A 23,574-nucleotide genomic window follows, 5' to 3' on the forward strand; every position below is an offset into this window, starting at 1 on the left:
CGTTCCCCGGTCACAGTCATGGGCTAGTGGGGCGTGGGTTCGAATCCTGGCGGTTGAGGTGTTGATTGTATGTAGAAGTCCGTGTGCTATTGGGCTAATGAAATATATATATATATATATATGTATATATATAGAAATATATATACATATATATATTTTTTTTACGAGAATAACAACATATTTGATGTAAATAACTTTTTTCAAAATATCGAAAGATTGTGAAATGGGATAAAATTTACTGTTTTATTTGATGCAAAAGTTTATAAAAAGCCAAATTAAGGTGAATATCACTTTTAGCCAGACTGAGAGAGTACTTTAACTATTATGTACAGTTATACACTGTATAGTTACGTTTCTAATCAACAATGAAAAATACTGAACGTGAAATAAAGTCTCTATCTATCAAACTGTGCTTAGAATGTAAAAAAATACTTACAAAATTACCTTTCTAATCAATTTCGAAAACAAAAGCTCGATTACACTATACAGGTCTAGTCTTCTTTAGTAAATAACCTGTGACCTTGACTTCTGTAATATGAAATAAATTCTAACCCGACTCTCTCCCTCACTAATTTTCATAAATCATGTTTTATCGATTTTGAAATATTTTGTTTAGACTCACCTTTTTGGTTTTTCCGTGATGTGTGACCTAAATTGTTGCCTTACTTCTCCAGTATTTTAGTAGTTTTTCCTTGGACTACTTTCACCCTATTTGCCAGGATTTTTGAAAATGGGTAAACTCATTTTTTTTTTAGAAATTTTGCTTTATAATATTTCAAAGTTAGAGCTACAAGACCTAATTCTGTGACCTGGTTTTACTTACAGTACAGAGTTACTTTACTGACCAACATCCTACTTCCAGCTGTCATTGAAATCCCTGAATTTGCTTAATCCTAATTACTGCAGTATTGGGTAATCGTATCGGTATAAAGTAGTGAATTTAACCTCCAAATTACTTTATCTTGTTTAGTTGTATCTTGGTCAGTGTAAGACATAGGTGCAAAATTTCACAGAAGCCGATAATCCCCTTCCTTTGCTGGGGGGTGGGGAGAGGTAGGTATGGTGGAGGGTTATAAAATGCTACATGAAACATTGGTGTAATGGTTAAGAAGGTAACCCGCGCACAGGTGGGAATACAGGTGTTGTAAAGATTAATGATTTTTACAGACCTTGTTATACATATCAATGCGGAAACTATGTTCAGTATTATATATCACTATTTTAATATTATAAGTTAATACAGGTGTTTACAATAAAAATTATCAAATTATTCCCTTAACACTCACCAGAATCATGAATTACAATATTATTTTTGTCAAAGAAATATACAGGTAATCAGAAGTTTTCACTCTGAGCGGCTCTGAACTTCTGCTGACGTGTGGGTGATCACCTGGCGAGAGCCGAGTCAGTAGTGCACAGAGTGCTGCTGCCTTAGTGTGGAGTTTACAGTTGAACCCGTAGTGAATCTCTTGTCTGAAACTGCATTCAAAATTTTCTTTTAATTACAAATCAGTATTTTCGTTGCTTACTCCTGAAATCTAACTAAAGCAAAATAAACCTGGTGATGCACCTGTTAGTTTGCTGACTTACAGCAGATTCTTGCTAATATTAGATAGTATGGACAATAATTTTATGATTCATGGTATATTGAGTCAGATTGAAAAATTATCGACGACTATTATTTAAGAATAGAAAAGTAGAATATCAGAAATTCGTGCATCACTCAAAATACAGTATGCCTACGGTGAATTATCGCTATCTGCTCATCATACTGGTATACTCTATAGTAGCAGTGATCTGCATGTTGAGCTTCATTATTAGGGGCGGCGATACAGGTCCTCAGCAGTGGATCAGGAACACAGTCAGGAAGTCGGACGATAAGAAGAGAGACGCTGACATACGCATGGATGTGGATCTTCACAAGGACAATTACATGGACAGGGACCTGATGCTGTTCCCACAAAACAACATAACTAACAGAAACAAAGAACTCTTCGGGATGTATCAAAATGGAAATCCTAATTCTGGATATGAGAAATATGTCAATAAGACCGTCTATAAAACATCGAATGTTCTACAGAATACCAAAAATACATTAATAGATAATTCAGGTAACCGACACTACATAACAAAAAGTAAGTCGATGAACTTCGAAGATGTGGGTAGACGTTTAAGTGAAGAACGAGCCCATGTACAGGCAGCTTGTAGCAAAGTGAGAACAGAATGCTCCCTCGAGAATAGAATTAAGTACAGAAACTTCTTCTTCCATGACTACAACACTACTGTGTGTACCATAGCCAAGGTAGGTGGGGTGAAAGGGAAGGTGACTGGTACAGTATGTGTACAGCTCAACAATGGTCATCCATTCTTATACGTGCAACCACACACAGACACACACACACACAGTGGTACATATGATCACAATAAAATGGATACAATTTCACCTTAAGTAGTATATTGTTTAAGTCCGAAAGATCTGTGCGAACAACGCTGAGGTGATTATAACTAAAATTGCAATGATTGTTTTATATTGAAAAACCGATAATAAAACGTTGCTCTAAAAGTGATCTATCAAAATTATATAATCTCGTTAAAAATTTGACTGAAGACCTTTTGGTTCACCGGTTGTCCCTCTGTGTGAAAGAATAATATTTTTGGCTATGCACATTGCACAGGAAGCTGATAAAATGATAACTTAATTACGAGCTACAGAGATCTTATTGTATAATCTACATTAAAATATTTAAGCTGTGTTGATGTTTAGCTCAACTTAGGGTTACGATTGTTTGACTTTAGGTTCACGTTATGTTAATTTGACATTGATGGTAACTTAACTTTGTTTGACGATACTCGAAAGTTCTGTTGGTGATGCCTCAATGTTGCGTGGACAATATTAATGTTGTCTTGATAATGCCTTGCATTAAGAATATATTGGATTTCCTTAAACAATGTTTTTTTGTTAACAAAATATTCTGTATGTTGACAATATGTCATACGATATCTTAACGTTATATTAAGGATAAATTATTACACCTGTGTCTCAACTGTGTTATAATGAATAAAGGCAGTGAGTAATGAGCTTGTCTGCACCGCCAGTCGGGATCGTCCACCTGGAGGGCTCACCTGCGGAAAGTCAATGGAGGACCTCCACCTCACCTGCCTGTCTCTATTGATGCCCGCAGGGATCAGTTCCTCGCTCGACCCTACGACCTCGTCGTCCGAGACATCAACGCCTCGGTCAAGATCATCACTGTCAGGTAACGACCAAGGTAGAAGGAATATAATCATGGAGCAACACTTCACGTAGAGGCAGTGTGCTATTGATGCCTACTGTGAGCTAGTAGTAGTAATATTACCACTTGTGTAAGGACTTACCTTAATACCCAAGTGACTCAGCACTCCCTCAGCGTAAGCAGTTACCGTCATGTTTGTGGAACCAATAACAGAAAAGACACAAGTCTTCATAAAACTTTTGAACCCTTTTGACAATGATGTGTCTGTTTCTTTCACTTGATAAACTGAAATGTATTAGTCTCTCTCTCAGAAGCCTCTGCTTGGCCGTCTCTTGAGACACTTCATTAATGATTTAAAGTTTCGACTTAGGTTTTTAGTTTATTTCAGTTATTTCGTAATTCACTTCTATAGTTTGTTTCCCCGCAGCTAAAGTGGCATCTTCTTCCACACATACAGTATTTACTACATCTTATATAACGTCATTTAAATTAAAAATCTTAGTTACACAGGATATATCGGAATTTATACCTTCAATGGAATTTTTAACTCCGCCATTCTTGAGCCTTTTTTCAACTACTTTCACCTACTTTTCACCTTGTAAAAATACAAGGCACCCTCTCACTCATCTAGTATCACCCAAAAGGCACCCCCTCACCCATCTAGTGTCATCCATCAGCAACTTCTCACCCGTTAAGTGTAATCCACCAGGTACTGTACCTCTCACCCATCTAGTTGTTATAGTGTCTTTTATATCACAAATTATTGTAGTTAAGTTCTGGAACTCTTAAGTTGCAGGTTTTTGAGGTAAACACTTCAGAAGTAATTTCTGTAGTTTATTCAATTTACATACTAGGAACACTTGATGCAATCTGAAAGGAGATCTAGGAATCCTCTCCAGAGAAGACTCAGAATAACACGTGGAGGCTAACTTAAGTTAAGTGGGGCACTTCCCTGTTTAATGGTTATAACTATAAGCTATCTGTCTCACCTAGGAAGTGTCACTTCGAGAGGAGAGCTGTTAGTCAACCGGTAGTAGGTAGTAGGCAGCTACCAAACAGGGAGGTACTACTGCCTGGGAAGATATTGGAAGCATAATGTGTTGTCAATGGTAGACCCTGCTGCCATATGGCATCATGAAAATTGTGACCAAGTCCCAGGTTGCTGATCTGACTTTCTGCTTCATTTACACACAATTGCAGGGTCTCAATTGTTTCGCTTACCATTGACAACACAACATACATATATCGTTTCTCACTTTTGATCTTTTTTCATTTTTGTATTTATAGTTCTTTATTATTAAAATTATTATTATTATTACAGTTACTGTATTATTATCATCATTATTTTATTATTTTATTTTTGTTTTTGTTTTTCATGAATTTTATTTATTATGAATTATTATGACTATTATTTATTATTATTATTATTATTATTATTATTATTATTATTATCATTATTATTATTATTATTATTATTATTATTATTATTATTATTATTATTATTATTATTATTATTTATTATTATTATTATTATTATTATTATTATTATTATTGTTATTACATTTTCGCCCCCTAGGTCCCTATGTGGGTCAGTGACCTGTGTCCGGGTGGGCTAATCCCCGTTAAAAAAAAAAAAAAAGATACTCTAACCTCGTGAATTATATATAGTACTAGGGTGCTGATACATAGTGTCATCCACCAGGCACCTCTCACCCGTGAAGCGTCATCCACCAAGCACCTCTTACCCGATTAGTGTCATCCACCAGCCACAACTCACCCATTAAGTATCATCCATCAGGCGCCTTTCATTCTTTAAGTGTCATCATCCAGGCACCTCTCACCCTTTCAGTGTCATCCACAAGGCACCTCTCACACTTAAGTATCATCCACCACGCACCTCTCACTTTTAAAGTGTCATCCACCACGCACCTCACCCTTCAAGTGTTATTCACCGGGCATCTCTCACCCATCTAGTGTCATCCATCAGGCACCATCCAACCCTTTAAGTGTCATCCACTAGGTACCTCACTCTTTAAGTGTCATCCACCAGGCAGCCCACCCTTTAAGTTTTATCCATCAGGCAAGTCTCACCCATCTAGTGTCATCCACCAGGCACCCTCTCACCCGTTTGGTTTCCGCCTACCGAGAAAAGTACAAGGGAGGAAGGATAATGCCACCCAACAAGCCTGAGCGGGAGAGACGGTTTCACAAGGTAAGCCTGACACTCCCAAGTTGTACCTGGTATTTTTCTTCTTGTGACACTCAAAAATATTGTTACCCGATTTGAGAATATCGTAGAATTTCCTAAATGTATTACATATTGGTAAATAATAAACACTGCATAAATCAATATATATCAACTGTATATATATATTGTAAATGTAGATGGAAAACCTTCTGTATTGGCCTGCCTTCATGCATGTACTGTATAATCAAGCAGTTAGATCTCAATAGGCTCAAAATTTTAAGTTAGTTTACCCCGGAAGCTGGATCATTTGTAATGGTACAGTCTCATCCAAAAGTTCATTAACTCTCCCAGCCAGCTATTGTTGCACTGCCTGCTTCAGATGTATGAACTTGAGTCTGTTACTTCGAACCTTTAGATTCATTCGTATCGGTTTCATGTTCTGGTTGGTACTGAGACAGTTTCAAACTCCTGAAGCAGGCAGTGCAGCAATAGCTGGTTGGGAAAGTTTACGAACTTTTGGGTTAGACTGCACCATGCATTTCTATGTTCCTTGTTAGCAACCCCCAGGGTGTAATATATGTTATTCCCTAAAGTGGTACAATTTCTAGTTCAGAGGGTTTGTGAAGTGACCCAGATTGAAAATTTGATCACCTATGGCCAAGGCATTTCTGCAGGTTATTTTGTTTACTGTTTAATGAGTAGGAACATCAGCTCATTCAGCTTGGCTATATTACACAAGAAATGTTCACTTATGCCCCTTTTATCTGTTTTTTTTCTTCAATAATTTAAGCCTAAATTTCCTTAAAATATAATAAGACAGTAATGATACACACAGGATGATTAACCAGTTATCTCTCTCTATAAAACAGTATGCTGCTTGAGATTAGGTCAGTATTGTTGGATGTCCAGATTATAAATTTCTACATTATACGGTGAAATATTTATCTTTACCTGGTGCTGATTTCTCACTGGTGAACATATGAAGTGGTATGTGAAACTGCAGTAAAATTAAAATATTAAGCATTATCTAAATGTATGCATAAAATAGGAAAGTATTCACTTGTAACACGTATTTATTAGATTATTGCTGAATTATTGGGTTAATTCATGTTCATAATTTATAATTTTGATAGCTGAAGTTTACTGGGAATACATCTACGTATTCAAGATGACTATTTTTACTGGGAGTTTTAAACCCTTTGTTGTACATTCTGATATCTGTATAAGCAAATATTCAAGCACACTTACCTTTAAATTAACACAATAAATAATTTGCTTAATGTATCAACAAAAAAAGTGAATATATACATTTACCATTAGCAGCACGTCCATCACCACTATCAACACTTCCCATAGGATTTAAAGCATCTGATGGACCTTCTGCTTCTGTTAAGGAACACTGATACTTGAGCAGTGATTGCCCACTATGCATAAAGTTGAATATGCTTAAACTGTGCTTGGATCCCATACTTATACCCAGAGGTAAAAGTCGGGTAAAAAAAAAAAAAAATGTATGAAAACATTACAGCAGCCATTTCCCATGATGAAGAAAACGAGATAAAATAAATACTGTATAGCAATAAAGTTAAGAGAAAGATAACATCAACTAGCCACTTATTGGAAGTGATGTAGAAACAAGGTGACCAGCAGCTGAAGTGGTTGTCACAGACAACATGAGATGTATTTAGTTGATTTAGCGTTTTAGTCTTCAGAAAAGCTATATTGGGGTTTCTCAGCCAAGTTATACATCTGGAATTATGAACTTACACGTAATAGTCATCAATTATCTAAAGAAATTAAGTTGGACATGAGAATGATTATTTTATTATTATTATTATTATTATTATTATTATTATTATTATTATTATTATTATTATTATTATTATTATTGTTATTATTATTATTATTATTATTAATTATATTTTCATCCCAGGCTTTGCTGTGGGTCAGTGACCTGTTTACCCCCCGCCCGGGTGGGTTAATCCCCGTTAAAAAAAAGTTGTGCTGGGATATTTAGACGATATACTTAATAATGCTACAACATTAGTTTTTTTGCCTTTAATCAAAGTTCCAGGTGTAGTATATAGCTAACACCTGACGCAGTATACAGCTAACACCTGATATAGTATATAGCTAACACCTGACGTAGTATACAGCTAGCACCTGAAGGACCTTATTGATTTTGTTAATTTCTGCACAATTGTTTTAATGATGATAATAGAAATGTGTGCCGCCATTAACTGAACCAAACCTTACCTAACGAAAACTAATCCTAACCTAACCTAAACCAGTTTTATTTCCCATTTACAAATACAGTATGAAAATAAACTTGTCAGAAACAAATAGGAAAAATGTTACAGCGATTTTAATTTTGTTCAAGGTCTGTGTTGGGTTTGTTTAATTTTTCACAGGTTGGGTAGGTTAGGTAAGGTTAGGTCAGACTCTAATAAGTTCTGTACATTGCCATAGAGTCCTTCTGGTGCTAACCGTCTCCTATAACATTACCAGATGGTGTACTTTTGAAAATGAGTCTTGGTTCGTGAGTTTTACTCTCATCTTCTCTGCTTGCTTTTCAAAATATGCTTTTCACTTTTGTCACAATTACGAAATATATCTCTTTCTTTTTCTTGCCCGTTATAAAAAGTAATGAAACCTCAGGTCTTTATTGCACTTTTTTTTTATCTGTGCTGCACACAAAACATTGGTTAAGCCCGTTCCTTCTCGCCACATTTGTGTCACCGTCGCGTTAGTCAGCATGCCCAGCGGTCGAGTCAAGACAAACAGCCAACACAACTTTTCCCGCCATTTAATCAGTGTCATCTAGTGACCAGGGGCGCACACTATAGGAATCTACATTAAGTAGCTTTAAGACGCGCTTCCTCCTTTATACTTTCCTTGGTTTAAGTGAGAGGTGTGTGAGCGTTGCTTGCATGACTCGTCACTAATGCCACGTGAGTCACAAAGCAGGTCAGCAGCTGCGGTTGAGGCAGCATCGTGTATGGAGGGAGAGTGTTCCCGCTATATTTGGTCTGGTAACGTTACTAAACAGGTATGTCTCCAGTGTGGTATTTAAGTTGTGGACTTCGTATTATTTGTGTAGGTTATGTATCTAAGCTACTTTGCCGAGTAGCAACCTTATATATAAGCTACTATGCCGAGTAGCATTTCTATATGTAATTACGTGGCATCACTGCACGTGTTATGTGGCAACATTGCCCCGAGGCTGCCATATGGCAATGCAACCTCTGTCTGCTTCTGTGGGTCGTGCAAGGCACACGCTAGTCACTACTTGTATTTTTCCTATTCGTTAATAAATGGACTTCAGTGTTACCCGGTGTTTCCCTACCCACCACTGCCTTCTTCAGGGAACACTTGGAGCCTTCAGTTTGGAATCAAGAGGGCATACTAAGTAGGGTTGACTGGTTTTTGCAGTTAACGAAAGTGCTGGAACAGAGGTGGTTGCCCTGGAGACCGGTGTTGTGGCCTGGCATGGTAGCTGTCTCTTGTTGTGTTGTGTCGCCGGTATACACCCAGTGTCATTCCAAGAATTGGTAATCAATCTGCAGTTACTAATTTCGTTCACGAGTGATAAGAACGGATATAATACGTCAGTCTGTGAACTAAGATTCCTACGTGTGCAAATAGAACAGCTCCAACTATCGAACGAAGCAAGCGGTAGTTTAGGTCTTATTGTCTGGTAAAACTTGCTTGTTTGTTTATATACCAATTTATATTATATACATGTATATTGTTATTGTTGTATAGTAAATTAAGTTTAATTTCTTTGGTTTTTGTTTATCCATACGGTAACACGCCGTATCTGTAGCCTTTATTATTTTATTACACTTCCTTGAAGTATAATGGTCCTATCTAGTGTGTGAGTAAGTCGCACACTGAATAACACCCTCGCAAACTCCAGTCAACTAATTTAAAAACTGGTTTTCGTATTGTACTTCTGGACTTGTCGTCATCCATATTCCAAAAATCACTGTTCTTCAACTTTATTTTAAGTTTGCCCGCCCTAAGTTTTACGTTGATTAACTAAGAATAATACTTATACTTTTCTGGGCATCCATTGGGTGTAAATGATGCGGGAAGGTATGGCCGCAATCTCTCACTCACATATGGTACTGTATTCTTGCCTGACAGAACCATGCAGGGTCTTACTGGGGGGACAGATTCAAGCAGTTCTGGCTACCAGCGCTCTACACTAATGGCCTAATCCCCGCTGACATCCACATCGCTCTTGGCCTCCACCAGCCCATCGACCCAGCTGCCAGGTGACTGAGTCTCACTATCTTGTAACATTTTTTACCTTTAAGTCCCCCACAGTGTTATAGGTGTATTGTGCTGTGTATTAGTCAAAGATCCATTTTTTTATGCTTTTACAATACAAAATACATTACGCTTGTGCTTATACTTAAAGTTTGTTGTTACTGGATTTTGAGCACGGTGTCTGAGTATGAACATTATGTATACTCTGCTCACTTACGGTAAGTATCTGGGACAAACGAAAGGACGTTCACGATTAGCGGACACAACCCATCTAGTGTGGAGACGTAGGAGTCAATTCGTCGACCGCACATCGCTAGTGAAATACTGTCTTAGGCTTGACTATCTTTCTTCACTCTCGTCCTCCTACTCTATTTTAATTCCCTGTGGTTTAAGTCACTTACAGTACGATCAGAATTTACTGGAAATATAATTCAGGTAAAATCATTTCAGTTTATTTACAAACCCAAATTTACAAGGCGAGAGGATGTGAGTGTTTCTTTGTGTGCTTGTGTTAGTGTGGTTCACCCAAGTTTAATCTCAAAACACCTCTGGCCGACGGTTGGTAGGACTTATTTTTTTGTTCTGTTCAATTAACCTGAGGCACAGTACTTGTTCCTTGCCACCACTATGTCATCTGTCTCCATTAAAGTGCCCTACCACTTAATACTTTCTTATATCCAAACCAAAGTCCCCAAACAACTTTCCAATGTCGTCCTCCCACCTTCAAACTTCACTAGATTTTCCTTCACTTTCTCGAGGAGTGCATTTAAGGTCGAGAGCTTCCCTCTGTAGTAGAACGATAGAATTTTTTTTATACCTTCCTTGTCAAAATCGTCCAGCTTACTCAGTAGTGTACATGTACTTCCTTGAGGTTGTGTGCGGGTAATGATATAGGGTGAGGATCGTTTTCTGACGCCTGTCGCTGTACTCTCTGCACCAAGGATGATAGAGGGAGGAAATTTAATTTACCTTATTGAAACCCATTATTTTCTTCATGGCCTCCGATTAACACACCATCTATTGAGGCTGAAACATCATCGAACATTTTTTGATATTACTTGGGTATCTATTTTAAGTGTACGACATCTTAGAAACTCGCGCGGCATAAAGGAATGAGGAGCATTAAATAAAATAATACAATCGATATATTTTCTTCGTTTAATTTATATATTTTTCTTATAATTTATGCTTAATCTTGTATATGATTATTTAAATTCATATCTAATTTGCATTTTCTTTGCTATTCATTGCTCGGGATTAAATCTAAAGTATGTAATGTTAGAAATGTATAATAAGTTGGAATATGTATATAGTATTAAACACTCAGACAGTAGTTTTGAACACCTTTGTCTTCTTTCTTTGATTTCCTGGCAGTCAATTGAGTATTTGTACTTGTGCTTCAACAACGAAGGTCAAAGCGCGTAGTAATGCTAGTAATACAATATTTCAACAACGATAAAATTTTATGAAAGATAAAATTCTGTGTTGAGCACTCATTTAAGGACATCACTGTATTTGATTATACAACTTAATAACCACGAACCACATATTACCTTTGATAAAACAATGGAATTTCAGATGATTATAATTCCTTTTATTTTTGCAACACAAGACAGTCATGGGTACCTGTCGTTAGATTCAGTTTTACACATTTGACAGGTTGAACATGCCGCAGTCTTCTTCTGAAATGTAAACAAACATCCTACAAGCAGCATACATCTCAGTTGGATCAGCGCCATCTACATTTGGTGCGACATACTTCAAGGCATCTACACTGATATGCGTGAGCAATACTGTAGTTCCTTCCACTTGCCGTTTGCATAGCCTCGGCGATTTTCTGGGCGACCTCAGTGCACGAATCGGCTCTTCGTGTCGAGTGAAGTAGCGACAAACATTAATGATGAACATTGTGAGTCTGACTTCGTATTTGTGTCCACCAACTATACGCCTACCAGAGCCAATTTCTCTCGACATGCTGACGTGGATGCCAGTACTCTGAAAACCGTTAAATTCCATACAGTCTTCTGCTGCTTTACACGGCATTTTGTGCAACAGTTGTGAACGTTGGCCGTTTTTGCTTCGGAATGGGGTCATGGAATTTCACCATAACACCCTGCAAGCTTGATGGGATGAAGTCGTTCATTGCTCTTTCCCTGGTTTCCCTTCCAGGAATTCCTTGGTTACATCGGCGGGGACAAGAACACATGAGGGTGTAAAAGTAAACTTCAGAAGACTCCAAAATCCCAAACTTTAAAAAAACCTAAAAAATGTTTTACCCCTTCACATCTGAACAAAAGTAAACAAGTAAATTGTTACTCTCTGTAATGAGCGTGTTGATAAAGCCCTTGAACACGTTCACCATCTGCAGCTTTACCTCCTCTCACTAATGCATCTCGGCTGCCCTCAGGTACTTGCGCTTGGATTCACCCCCTTCTCTCATATCAGCAATGTTAAACACAGTCTGCAAGGATGAATTATACGACTTACCCTTTGAGCAACCGTGTCCACACTCATACGGCATGCCTCCCTACACACGCCGTCAGGTCGGTCATTCCTATGTGCTTCGGTTCTTCATTTCGTAACTCCAGTGTGTGGTGCTTTCCCTCACGGCCAATGGTTGAACAAGAATTTTTACGGTTTGCATTAAAATGCAATATTACAGTATAATAATATAGATTTTCCTCCATGTATTGATACTATGACTCGTTACGAAGATACAGAGCACGAAGAACATAGCATGATAATGATAGTGAAGCCTGGAAGGGTTCATATCATAACTTGTGTGTTCGTGAGTATGTTGCCCCATGAGAGTTACCGTGGGCCTCCATGTGCCCAGGTGGGATGGTCAATGTATTACACTATAAGTGTGTCAAATGAGGAGTGACTGATCCACATGTAATTTAAGGTTTTGAAATATGTGGTTTAATTATACACGATTTTTCATATAGTTACGCGAATGATGGGAAAATAAAAGATATAGATGGGGTGTGGTGGAAGCATCGTGGTCTGGCACACACACACACAAGCGCTGTAAACTTTGTGTAGAATTACTGGGTGGTTTGGAAGTGTTTATTTCCATTCATACTTTCGTAACTACAACCTATGGTAAGTTTTCTTCCTGTTCATGTATAATGAAGATAATGCACAGTATAAAATGCCATATACAATACTTATACATAATGTCATCTATACAACCGTACTATGACTGTGTGTTCGTGAGTATGTTGCCTCGTGATAGTTAGAGTGGCCCCCGTCCAGAAAGGAAGCTGTACTAACCTCCAGCACCGACCCAGGTGGACTAGAGATTATGGTTTCCGAGTGTACTTATGACTGTAAATAATTTTCTATACTAAGTATTAAAATATTATGTAGTATGTAATCTTATAACCCTAGTTATTTCAATGAGAAAATCAAGTAAATTCGTAAAGTGTATTTGTTTAAATACTGGAGACAATTTTATTAATGAATCGGCAACTCAACTACAATCAAAGCTGCCACAAGAGTCTCACATCAAATTTTCTTCATTATTTAAGCATATATACGAACATTTGGAAACTTCTCATGATCTGAATTAATGATGATTAGCTTATTATATTAAAAATGCTACCTTTTGCATGTTTAATATTTATCCTGACAGTGATACAGCCGAAAATAGATCCACCAATCACAATCACTATTACCAAGTATTGCCAGGTAAAATTGCCAGTACGAGACCCAGGGTGGGGTCTGTACACCAGTGTTGCCAACTTGGCGGAAAATCCGCTCAATCTAGCGGATTGTCCTTTTAAAACTCGGATGGGTTAGACCTTTTGCGGATAGCAGATTTTCTGGTGCATTTTCACTGGATTTGGCGGAAGTTGTAGCGGATTTCGTGTATATGATGATTATTAGTAATTAAAACCTTTTCTGTCCTCCCTCTGAAATTATATATATATATATTTTTTAAGTAAATTGAATACAGAGTAATCAGCAACCCAACCTCGTCCCTCTGCTGACCATGTCCATTACACGTTCGAATTTCGAACTTCGTACAGGTACAGTACAGGACCTGTCCGCCTTGTAGAAAAACGATAAAACTAAGGCATATTGCTTGTTCTGTAAATGCAAGATTAATGAAAAACTTTGTGATCTGAGAAGGCATGCAGTTTGAGTAAAACATGTCAAATCATCAAATCCATTTTATAGTGCAAGAAAAATCAAAGCTACCTTTCTCTAAATTTGGTGACATTCAACAACAAGGCACAAGGGACTGCTATCGACGGTAATTGCTGAACATTCTGCATTTTTAACTGTGGATCATGTGTCGGAAGCTAGCAAAAAGGCGTTCAGTGCCAGTAATGCAGTGACGAATATGAAATTGCATAGAACCAAGTGCAAAAAAATTATCGTAAATGTGTTGGCACCACACTTTAATGAGAGTCTACGAAATGATATTGGTGATGCACAGTACAGCATTTTGATTGATGAGTCAACTGACATAGCTCTCTCTTGAAGTTCCTTTGTGTTATTGTACGTTATTTCGGTTAAAGAAAATTGTGTCAACGTATCTTGGACTTATTGAACTAGAAGATGGAACAGCGCAATCTATAGTAAATGCCATCAAGAACCTTTTACAGGATATACAGCTGGACCCACAGAAGTTACGAGGAGTTGGAATTGATAATGCGAATGTCAATACAAAATATTGTTAAATCAAAGCTCAGAAATCGGTTGAATACAAGTTCAGTCTGTGCGATTATTGCAGTGAAAAATGGACTCAGAAGAGTTGGAAAATGTTGTCATTCGTATGAACTGTCAAAACAAGTGGTAAAGCAAATAGGTACAGTGGTAGTATACAGTTCATCGACATCAAAAGCACCAGAAGCTCGTCCCAGCTCTTCTTCAGTAACCATGTCTATAGAGACTGTAGAGGAAGAAGAGGACGGCATAATCTTTTCGCTGAACTAAGTGATGAGTATTTAGCATTTGTATATTTACTTAACATATGCACATTGTTTAGAATACACGTGTAATGTTGTGCTTAGGGGATTTCTAGTGGATTCTACAGGTCAATCTAGCCGATTTTCACCAACCACATTTGGCAACACTGCTGTACACTGGTAGTGTGCTGACTGCATATTTTCGAAGTGAAAAGTCCAGCTGTAAAAACATACCCTGTGGACAGTTTGTGTGAAGACCTGGTGATTATTACAGCAAACTACAGTTCACATGTGTGTTTCTGTGGCCTGTTGTTTTGTCTGTACACTGATACTGATCGTCGGGAAATTACCAGAGACTGGCGGGACACCTAATGTTAATTCGACGCCTCTTGTGATATACAGTATCTACTGCTTCTATATATACGACCTAGCCGCTGGTAACCAGCTGTGGCCTCTGGATAAGCAGCGGAAAGGATGGTCTGAACAAAACCTGTACATCAGACGCAGTGACTGGTCAGTCATAAGGTGAAATTTTATAATCCTTTTGTTTAACACTTATATCCAGAATATTCGCAGTGCACAGACTATTCCATTTAATTTTGACTGAAGAGTAATTTTAAAATAATTCGTTCCGCTATTTTTTTTATTTATTTAGTTTTATTTTTTAGTTTAAGTTGGGGAAAGGGTGGAAGGCATGCTGGGGCTCAAGGCACAGCCAGACATGAAGTATAGAGAGGTCACGACAGATATTCGTGGGAAAAAGGTTGGAAAAGAAGTTTAATGAGTTAAACAGAGGGGGACGACACCCCTTGTTTTACATATTGCAGAGTTTGTTGGCTGAGTTAACCTAGGATTTAGGATGAGGTTGCACAATGGTTACTTTGGTGGACAATGACTAGTTTGATTTTACAATTACATGTTGTATTACGTTATGGACTCACTAGATTGTGACTTGTTAAATGTGAACTTATATCATCTAAATTTTAATATAAGGTGGATCACTGTGGCGGACATAGATTGGTCGAGGGTTGGGTTGTTGTAGTGCGGGCAGACTCCGTGGCCACCAGGCGTGGGGTCGCCCTCCGTGGATGTCTTCCCCACGTAGGTGCTCTGGGCTGTGAGGGTCGTCCAGGAGCTTGTCCCAAACCTTCTTCCCTAGGCGATGGAACCTGACGTTGAGGGCCTCTGTTTTATTTCTCAGGTGGATGGTTTCCACTGTCTCCTGGTAGGGTGGCGATTGGCCACTGGCTGACCTCAGACACTTGTTTAGGAAGCTCTGTAGTTGTTGTAGTCTGGTCTTACCGAGAGTGACGAATGGTATATGTGGGTACTCCAACACAGCCCTCACCAGCGCCTTGTACAGGTGGACTTGTATCTTCTCAGGCATCAGTTTAAAACGTGTTAATTTGTTGCGGCGACTTTGGTTTTCTTTAGTGTGTCCTTCATGTGGGAAATGATGTCTGTCCGAGAGATAATGAGGCCGAACAACCTGTCTTGTTTGGAGTACTCAATCTCTTCTTCGTCGATCATCAATGGCGCCGGCTTGATTTTGGCGATGGGTAGTGCCTCGAATTTCGTTTTGTTTGTTTTTATTTTCCATTTATTTTCATACTTCGAGATATCCTCTATTGCTCGAGCAGTGAGTCGCGCCATCCTTGCCTTGGACCTTCCTGGGCAGGTGACGATCTGTGTTACATCGTAGGCATACATGACGTACTCGCTGCCGACGATTGGGAGTGGCAGGTCAGTCGTGTAGAGCGTGTAAAGGGTTGGTGAGAGACAAGAGCCTTGAGACACGCCGCTCGAGAGTGAGAATTCTTCTCCACAATGTTCTTGCATCTTGATTTTGGCTCTGCGGTCCGTAATGAGGGTGCACAGTCGGCGCGTCAGGTTTTCGGGTAGCCCCAGTTGTATGATCTTATACTGCAGCCCCGCGTGCCAAACTTTGCCCAACAACTAGCTGACGTCCCTCAGTATTACGTTGCACTGCAAGCGGCCAATCATGGCGTTGGCGATCTGCTCCTAGGCCTGGGCTATGGCGGTGGATATGCCTCGGTACTGGCGGAAGCCTCTAGTAATTAATAGCGTAGTCAAGTTATTCATTCATTTGCTACTACGGAGTAGGGTCTCGTATTTTCACGCACTAAGTGTTACCACGGGACTAACAATTCTACCACCAATGTGAATGCATAAATCACTATTCCAAATTCCTGACATAGTTTGTTTAGGATTACTTAAGCATTTTACGTTTCTCTTTAGTTTTATATTAATTGTACTGTATATACTGTATATATATATTTTTTGCTGAGAATTGGTGAATAATGTTTATAATGGTAAAATAATAAAATTTAAATATATGAACGCGTGATATCAGAAATTTTGTAAATTTTAAGCAAATTATAGTTACCAACGTGTAATGTAAATTGCAAGAAATGGCTTACACAGACACTATATAATATGAAATGATGTGTAGTTAAGTTTGATTCAGTTTAAGGTATTAGACATCATACCATATTCCACAACGTATTCAGGTTTAGGTACAGTATAAGCATATGATCTCCTAGAGTGAGCCAATCAGAGGGAGGGGAATCAAGAGAAAGACAAGTTAAGGTAGCAACGTAGGTGAGAATAACAAAGGAAACAACGAACTGAGAGTGAAGGACGCTGATCACAGTAAAACATGGGAGAAAACGATTTCAGGAAACAACCTTTGTGAATGACAGAAGGAAGAAGGAAAAATGAAGCCAAAATTATAAAAGTGAAGAAAAAGAAAGCAGAAAGAAATAGATTAAGACAAAAGAAAGAAATTATAAAGAGTGAAATAAAAGGAAATAGAAGAATAAAACAAGAAAACAAGAAAACAAGAACAATAATAAAATAATGCAACAACAGTTACAACAACAATGACAAAAATAACAACAACAACAACAACAACAAAGGCGGCTCCAAAAAAGAAAACAAATACTGTATAGACGTTTGAAATAGGATCACTTGAAGATTATTAGCATTCTGATTACTTCACGTTAAGATTGAACAACCTAACCTATTGTAACTCTTAATAATCAGGTGAAACTAACTAATTCTAATATAGAGTATATTTTGATGGTGATAGTTTGTGAATCTTCAGGATTGTTTGCAAATTTATAGACAAAGGTACACAGCTTCAAGGACGAGATCAGATCCAAAGAAAGTTGCTAGAATAAAGGTATAGAAGTTTTCGATGGTAACATAATCCTTAACTTAGATATACTAACACCCTTAATAATTAACTTTAGTCATTTACTAATTGTAAAAAAGAATTACTGTATTTACGTTACTGTATAATCATTTCTAATGCCATTTCTAGCCACCACATTCTCGATCTCGCACAGTACTTTTATTAGTGTTCCCAAAATATAAGAGTGATAAGAAGTTCACCATCCACCCTCAACAGATACGAGACGAAGGTGTACGAGCAGCTGCACAACCTATTAAAGCCTCGCCTGACCTTCCTGCAGTTCCTCCGCCACGTAGTCTACACCTTCAACAACAGCCAGGAAGACGCCCATTGGTAAGCCAACTCTCTCTCTCTCTCTCTCCCCTCCAGTACTCCGGCAAACTCATATGATATCCTTAACCCTACAGTCTTATTCATTTAAGTGAGGTTAATAGTAATAATCAATCTATTAACGTCTTCATCAACTAATTCATAAACCAAAAAATAAAATAGAAAATGAAGTCAAATGAAATAAAATAAAATTGCATATATATATTTTTGAGGGAATAATTTCTGTTTGTTTTTTATTGTTTTTATTTTTTTTTTGTCTGAGTCAAGCATTTTTGATTTGCTGTTTTTGTCCGAGTTAAGCATTTCTGTTTTTCTCTTGTTGCTTTTAATTTACGGGTTTCTGTTTTTTTTTTTCGAAGTTAAAAGTTTATGAACGCGTGCATCAGGTGCGTGTTAAAGAACTTCAAAGGGTTGTACAAGTTGTGTGAAATACAGTCGAGGAATGACTGTGTTAAAAGTGTGAAGAGATAAGCAGTTTTATATTGACAGAGAGGATGAGGCGTGTGTATGTGTGTGTGTGTGTGTGTGTACGCGCAGGGTGGCGACCTGCGGTGTAATGGTCAGCATGCTCGATTTGCAAGCGAGCGGACCCGGGTTCGATTCCGGGCAGGGTAAAACTATGGGCAACTTTCTTTACGCCATTTGCCTGTGTCTACCCAGCAGTAATTGGGAACCTGGATGTTAATCGATTTGGGGATCGTATTCCGGAGTAATGGTTAGCAGCTCGTTAACTCAGGGTGTGGGTGTTGTGTTGGCGACAGCTTCTACTCCTTAAACAAATTCACGCCTAGGTAGCCCTTGGGCCAGCCATCCTCGTTACACTAGAGGCAGCCATCATTATTATTATATAATGCATCTAGTGTGGCACCATTATGTTAGTGATAAGGTGCAGGCACTGCTTTCTTCCTCTAGCTTTCAGATACCGTTGCTGGCTAGCCCTTTTGGTGAACAGGGAAGCAGCCTTGCATAAGTCTTCCCCTGCCAGTATATAGCCTCTTCACCACCAAGATTCCTGCTCTGCCTCCTCATGGCATCACCCTTCTCACCAATAAGATTGATGAGGCACTGCTTGTTTTGTGAGTTGGCTAGAAATGCCTTCTTGGTAATGGTGACCTCCATTTCTGGCAAGAAATCCAAGTCGGCACAGACCTCTCTGCCACCTCTCCTCTGGTGCTGCTCATCCTTGGTAGTAGGGCCATGATAACCGTCGAACACCACCAAAGGATCTCTGTAGTTTTCCTGGACGAACACAACATCCTTCTTTATGAAGGAGCTATATGTAATATGCTTAGCCATGGTAGTTTTTGGAGAAGGCTTCCACCATCCATAACACATACCGCATCCAACTCAAGGCATCAAGGGGCAATGCATGACGGCACTTTCTTGACGCGCACATGAGTAATTTGGTGGTGAACAAAACTGGGGGATATGATCACAGGTCGTATTGAAACAGAGAGGGAAGGTCACCTTTGCTGACCCCTGCAACTATCAAGCGCTAGTATAGACACTGAAGGTCAATCTCTATCTTCTCTGATCCAATGCTTACATACACTGCAGAGGCAAGTGACTTAACCTGATTTTTCTGTGAGAATTTGAACTATTCCACCGATTTTCCAACCATGGATTCTATGGTGGCCTTACCCACATTCTCAGCATCGTCAGGACTGACTCTCCTCTCTGCTAGAAGACCTGAGGACAGACTGCGGAGTTCAAGTGAAGATGAGAATAGTGTTCTCTCGTGGAAGAATGCTATTAACTTTTGGATGTCAGCCAGGGTCACGAGTGATTTAATCATTAGAGAGATCATCGGGCTCAAATTGAGCACTCGAGTGTGTGGCAAGGTTGGTTAATCACATAACAGCCTTGCTGACTTCACCACACATTGGAATTGAAAGGAGAAAGAAAAGACGGGTGATATCGGCAAACCCACGGCCATGTTAGGGCCTTTGACGCTAAGCACCATGATATTGCTGAACTGATACCCGTACTCCTTGGGATACCTTTGAGAGTTCTTCTTATCTACATAGCAGCCACACAGGAAACCATCAGAATTGAGGGAAAATTTTGGTGTTTCTGAAAGCAATTGTTTTTGTGAACAAGACTCATGAGTTTCAGATTTCCGCTTTCTCTGTGCGATGCGGCGATAATTTACATGATGTTTTCTACATTTAACAGGTACATACTGTGAGGTCTCCGGAGTGTAAACTATCAGACGAGGATTATTTGGATATATATCTATACTGGCATTATTTATTCCGTCGATGCCCTTTTTTTATCAGAGTTGAATAATTATACCATTTGAGACAAGCTGATATCAGCATCACAAAGTTCACATTTCCCGGTTTATTCCATTTTTGATTACTTGATGATTATAAAAAAACCTGAAACAATAGAGTAAAAAACAAGCAAATTTCATTCTGATAATGTTGTAAGTCACAAATGTAAGAGAAACAGGGCAATATGTGTATTGGCTTAATTATCAAGCCTGGTATTTTAATACTGAACATAAGGAAAGCTAGGGTAGCATAACTGCACAACCAAAGTATGCTATTGAAATACATTAATTAAAAAAAGTTGTTTGTTTTGATATGCACTCAGCCTTCAGATAATGAGTTTGGTAATGGAAAATTACTAAATAAAAAAATTTCTTTATAAAAAGATGCTTAGACCTTGGCACTTTCTGTGACCTTGATCTCTAATCATCTCGAAACCATTTACAATGGACCGGACACCCTCAAATTATCCAAAAAAGCCCCCATTTGTCTATCTAAGTCAATTGTGTAAAAAGTTATGTTACTTTAACTTTTGCATGGAGCTGCACTTCAGCCATCTCGGATTTGGCCGAAATGGAGCAGTTGCCATGGGTGGAATCGGGTGGGATTTGACTAGTGGTCATAAGAGGTGGCAAACAACCAATTCCAGGTGAAAAACCTTTAATTGTTATTTTGTCCAACCTTCACTAATGAAAATTTTCTTAATTTACCCGACTAATAGGCTAACTGAAATGCCTGCTGGAGTCAACGAGCGCCTCGTGACGCTCCGAGACCCACTGAATCACTCACATCATTAGTGCATACGCCCCAATCCTGAATGCAGAGTGCTTACCTCTATCTCCAGAGAAGATAAGGTGTAGTGCTCCGAGGTGACTTTAATGCCAGAGATCGCAGAGATGCTGACTTATGGCAGGGAATTATAGGAAGAAACATAGTGGGCAAGTGTAATCTCATCAGCCTACTACTCCTCAACAAATGTGCTGAACACAGCCTCCCACTATCACCAACACCTTGTTTGGGAAGGCAGTCAAGTTCAAGAGTTCTTGGCAACATCCACGATCCAAACATTGGCATCTCATTGACTACTTTATTTCCAGAGAGAGAGATCATTAAATTCTCCTCATCACCCGAGCCAAGTGTAGCTTATTCCACTGTGACACAGATCAACGGCTCGTCAGAGTCAAACTCTCCCTTCACGTCGCTAGCACATGCTTTCAGAGAGAAGCTGGAGGATGGGCTGATAAGCAACCCAGCAACAAACAATCCAAAACCCAGTGTCGAATGTGGTATTCTCGACGCTGTCATGACAAAAATCTGCAGAGAGACCATTGGCCAAATCGAAAGAAAGAACAACAACAGATTTGATGATAATCACCCAGATAACAATGTCCTCACCATTGGTAAACTAACTGGTAAAACAACACTCAGTCTCGGACCACAGCTGATACCTTCCACAAGAAGAAAGCAGTGGCCCAGCGAAAAATTCGAAATCTAATGAACGAAACGAATGGTGGAAAAATAAAGTGTGTGAAATGCAAAAATTTGTAGATCAACACAAGATGCGCGAATTTTTCAGTTCCCCCAAAACATCGTATGGTCCAGTTACTCATGGTGCGGCCCCCCTCCGCTCATTGGACGGGAACTCCCAAATTTAAGACGAAGAAGGCATCCGTCTGTGCTGGAAAAAGCACTACCATTCGCTGTGCATCCGAAGCGCCAATGTGGATGCCCTGACTACCCAGCAGGTCCCTTAGCACCCACGGCTGACCCACCTCAGCGATTTTCCATACCTGGATGAGGTAGCTACTGCCATCAAGCAGATGAAAAATAACGACACAGGACCCGATGGCATCTCAGCTAAAGTATGTAATGCAGGAGGACTTCTGCTTACCAGCCATCTCCACTCTTTCCTGGAGAATATATGAGAGAAAGAGGAAATCCTCCAATATTTATAAGAACAGAGGAGATTGGTCAGACTGTGACAACTACCTTGGGATTTCGCTGCTGTCTGTAACTGGAAAAATTATCGCCCGAGTTTTCCTAAACAGGCTTCTTCCTGAGGCGGAAAATATCCTACCAAAATCTCAATGTGGCTGTAGACCATCATGTGGCACCACTGACATGATCTTTGCTGCCCGTCAGATGCAGGAAATGTACAGAGAACATCATGGTGACTTGTATGTGGCCTGTATCAATTTTTCTAAGGCCTTTAACTAGGTCAATATGGAAGCTCTCTGGTGGACCCTCAGTTATTTTGGCTGCCCGACAATATTCATCGTCATTGTTAGGCAACTCCACGATGTCATGAACGGCAGTGTCCTGCACAATGGCACCCAGTCTCAGTTCTTCTCCAACCAAATGGGGGTAAAAGGAGGATGTGTCCTGGCACCAAATCTCTTTTCCATTTTCTTGTCTGCCTTCCATACTCGTGCCAGTGCCAATTTTGCCGGCTAGGTGGACATCCATTACCGGAAGAAGGGACGTTTCAACATAAAACGACTACAAGTGGGAGACTCCGTACCCGTGTTTTCAGTCCTAGGGAGCTGAAATTATCTACAAATTGCAGTGGTCCTCCCCACCCTGCTATATGGCAACGAGACATGGGTCACATACAGGAGGCACCTCAAGGCATTTGAAAACTTCACCCACGTAGTCTAACTTTCCATCCTCCGAGTTCGCTGGGAAGACAAGAGAACAAATGCTAGTATTCTCGCTGACACTAACTGTAGGAACATCGAGGCTACCATTATCCATGAACAACTACATTGGACAGGTTACGTTACCTGCATGGACGAGAGCAGACTACCAAAGCAGATACTACTTTACAGTCACCTAACGAATGGTAAACGTAATGCTGGCAGGCAACGGCAAAGGATTTTTTTTTTTTACGGGAATTAGCCCACCCAGGCACAGGTCACTGACCCACATTGGGGCCTGGGCGGCGAAAATTTAATAATGATAATAATAATAATAATAATAATAATAATAATAATAATAATTATAATAATAATAAAAATAATAATAATCATAATAATAATAATAATAAAGAACCACAAATAAATACAAAATGAAAAAAAAATCAAAAGTGAGGACCAATACAGTATATGTATGTTGTGTTGTCAATAATAAGAGAAACAAT

At 39.0% G+C, this 23,574-nt stretch overlaps 1 protein-coding gene across 1 annotated transcript in view; it reads left to right on the plus strand.

Annotated features, from left to right (window-relative positions):
* Window positions 1-1,435: 1,435 nt before the first annotated feature.
* LOC121867889 (carbohydrate sulfotransferase 10-like) overlaps window positions 1,436-23,574 on the plus strand; it is a 37,945-nt gene continuing 15,806 nt past the window's right edge. Inside the window, exons 1-5 of the mRNA XM_042368010.1 lie at window positions 1,436-2,302; window positions 3,097-3,257; window positions 5,346-5,445; window positions 9,571-9,701; window positions 18,049-18,165. Coding sequence (XP_042223944.1) covers window positions 1,736-2,302; window positions 3,097-3,257; window positions 5,346-5,445; window positions 9,571-9,701; window positions 18,049-18,165 — 1,076 coding nt within the window. The 5' untranslated portion in view covers window positions 1,436-1,735. The remainder of the gene's footprint in view (window positions 2,303-3,096; window positions 3,258-5,345; window positions 5,446-9,570; window positions 9,702-18,048; window positions 18,166-23,574) is intronic.

Source organism: Homarus americanus, unplaced genomic scaffold (genome assembly GCF_018991925.1).
Source record: "Homarus americanus isolate GMGI-L3 unplaced genomic scaffold, GMGI_Hamer_2.0 scaffold37032, whole genome shotgun sequence".
Lineage (NCBI taxonomy): Eukaryota > Metazoa > Arthropoda > Malacostraca > Decapoda > Nephropidae > Homarus > Homarus americanus.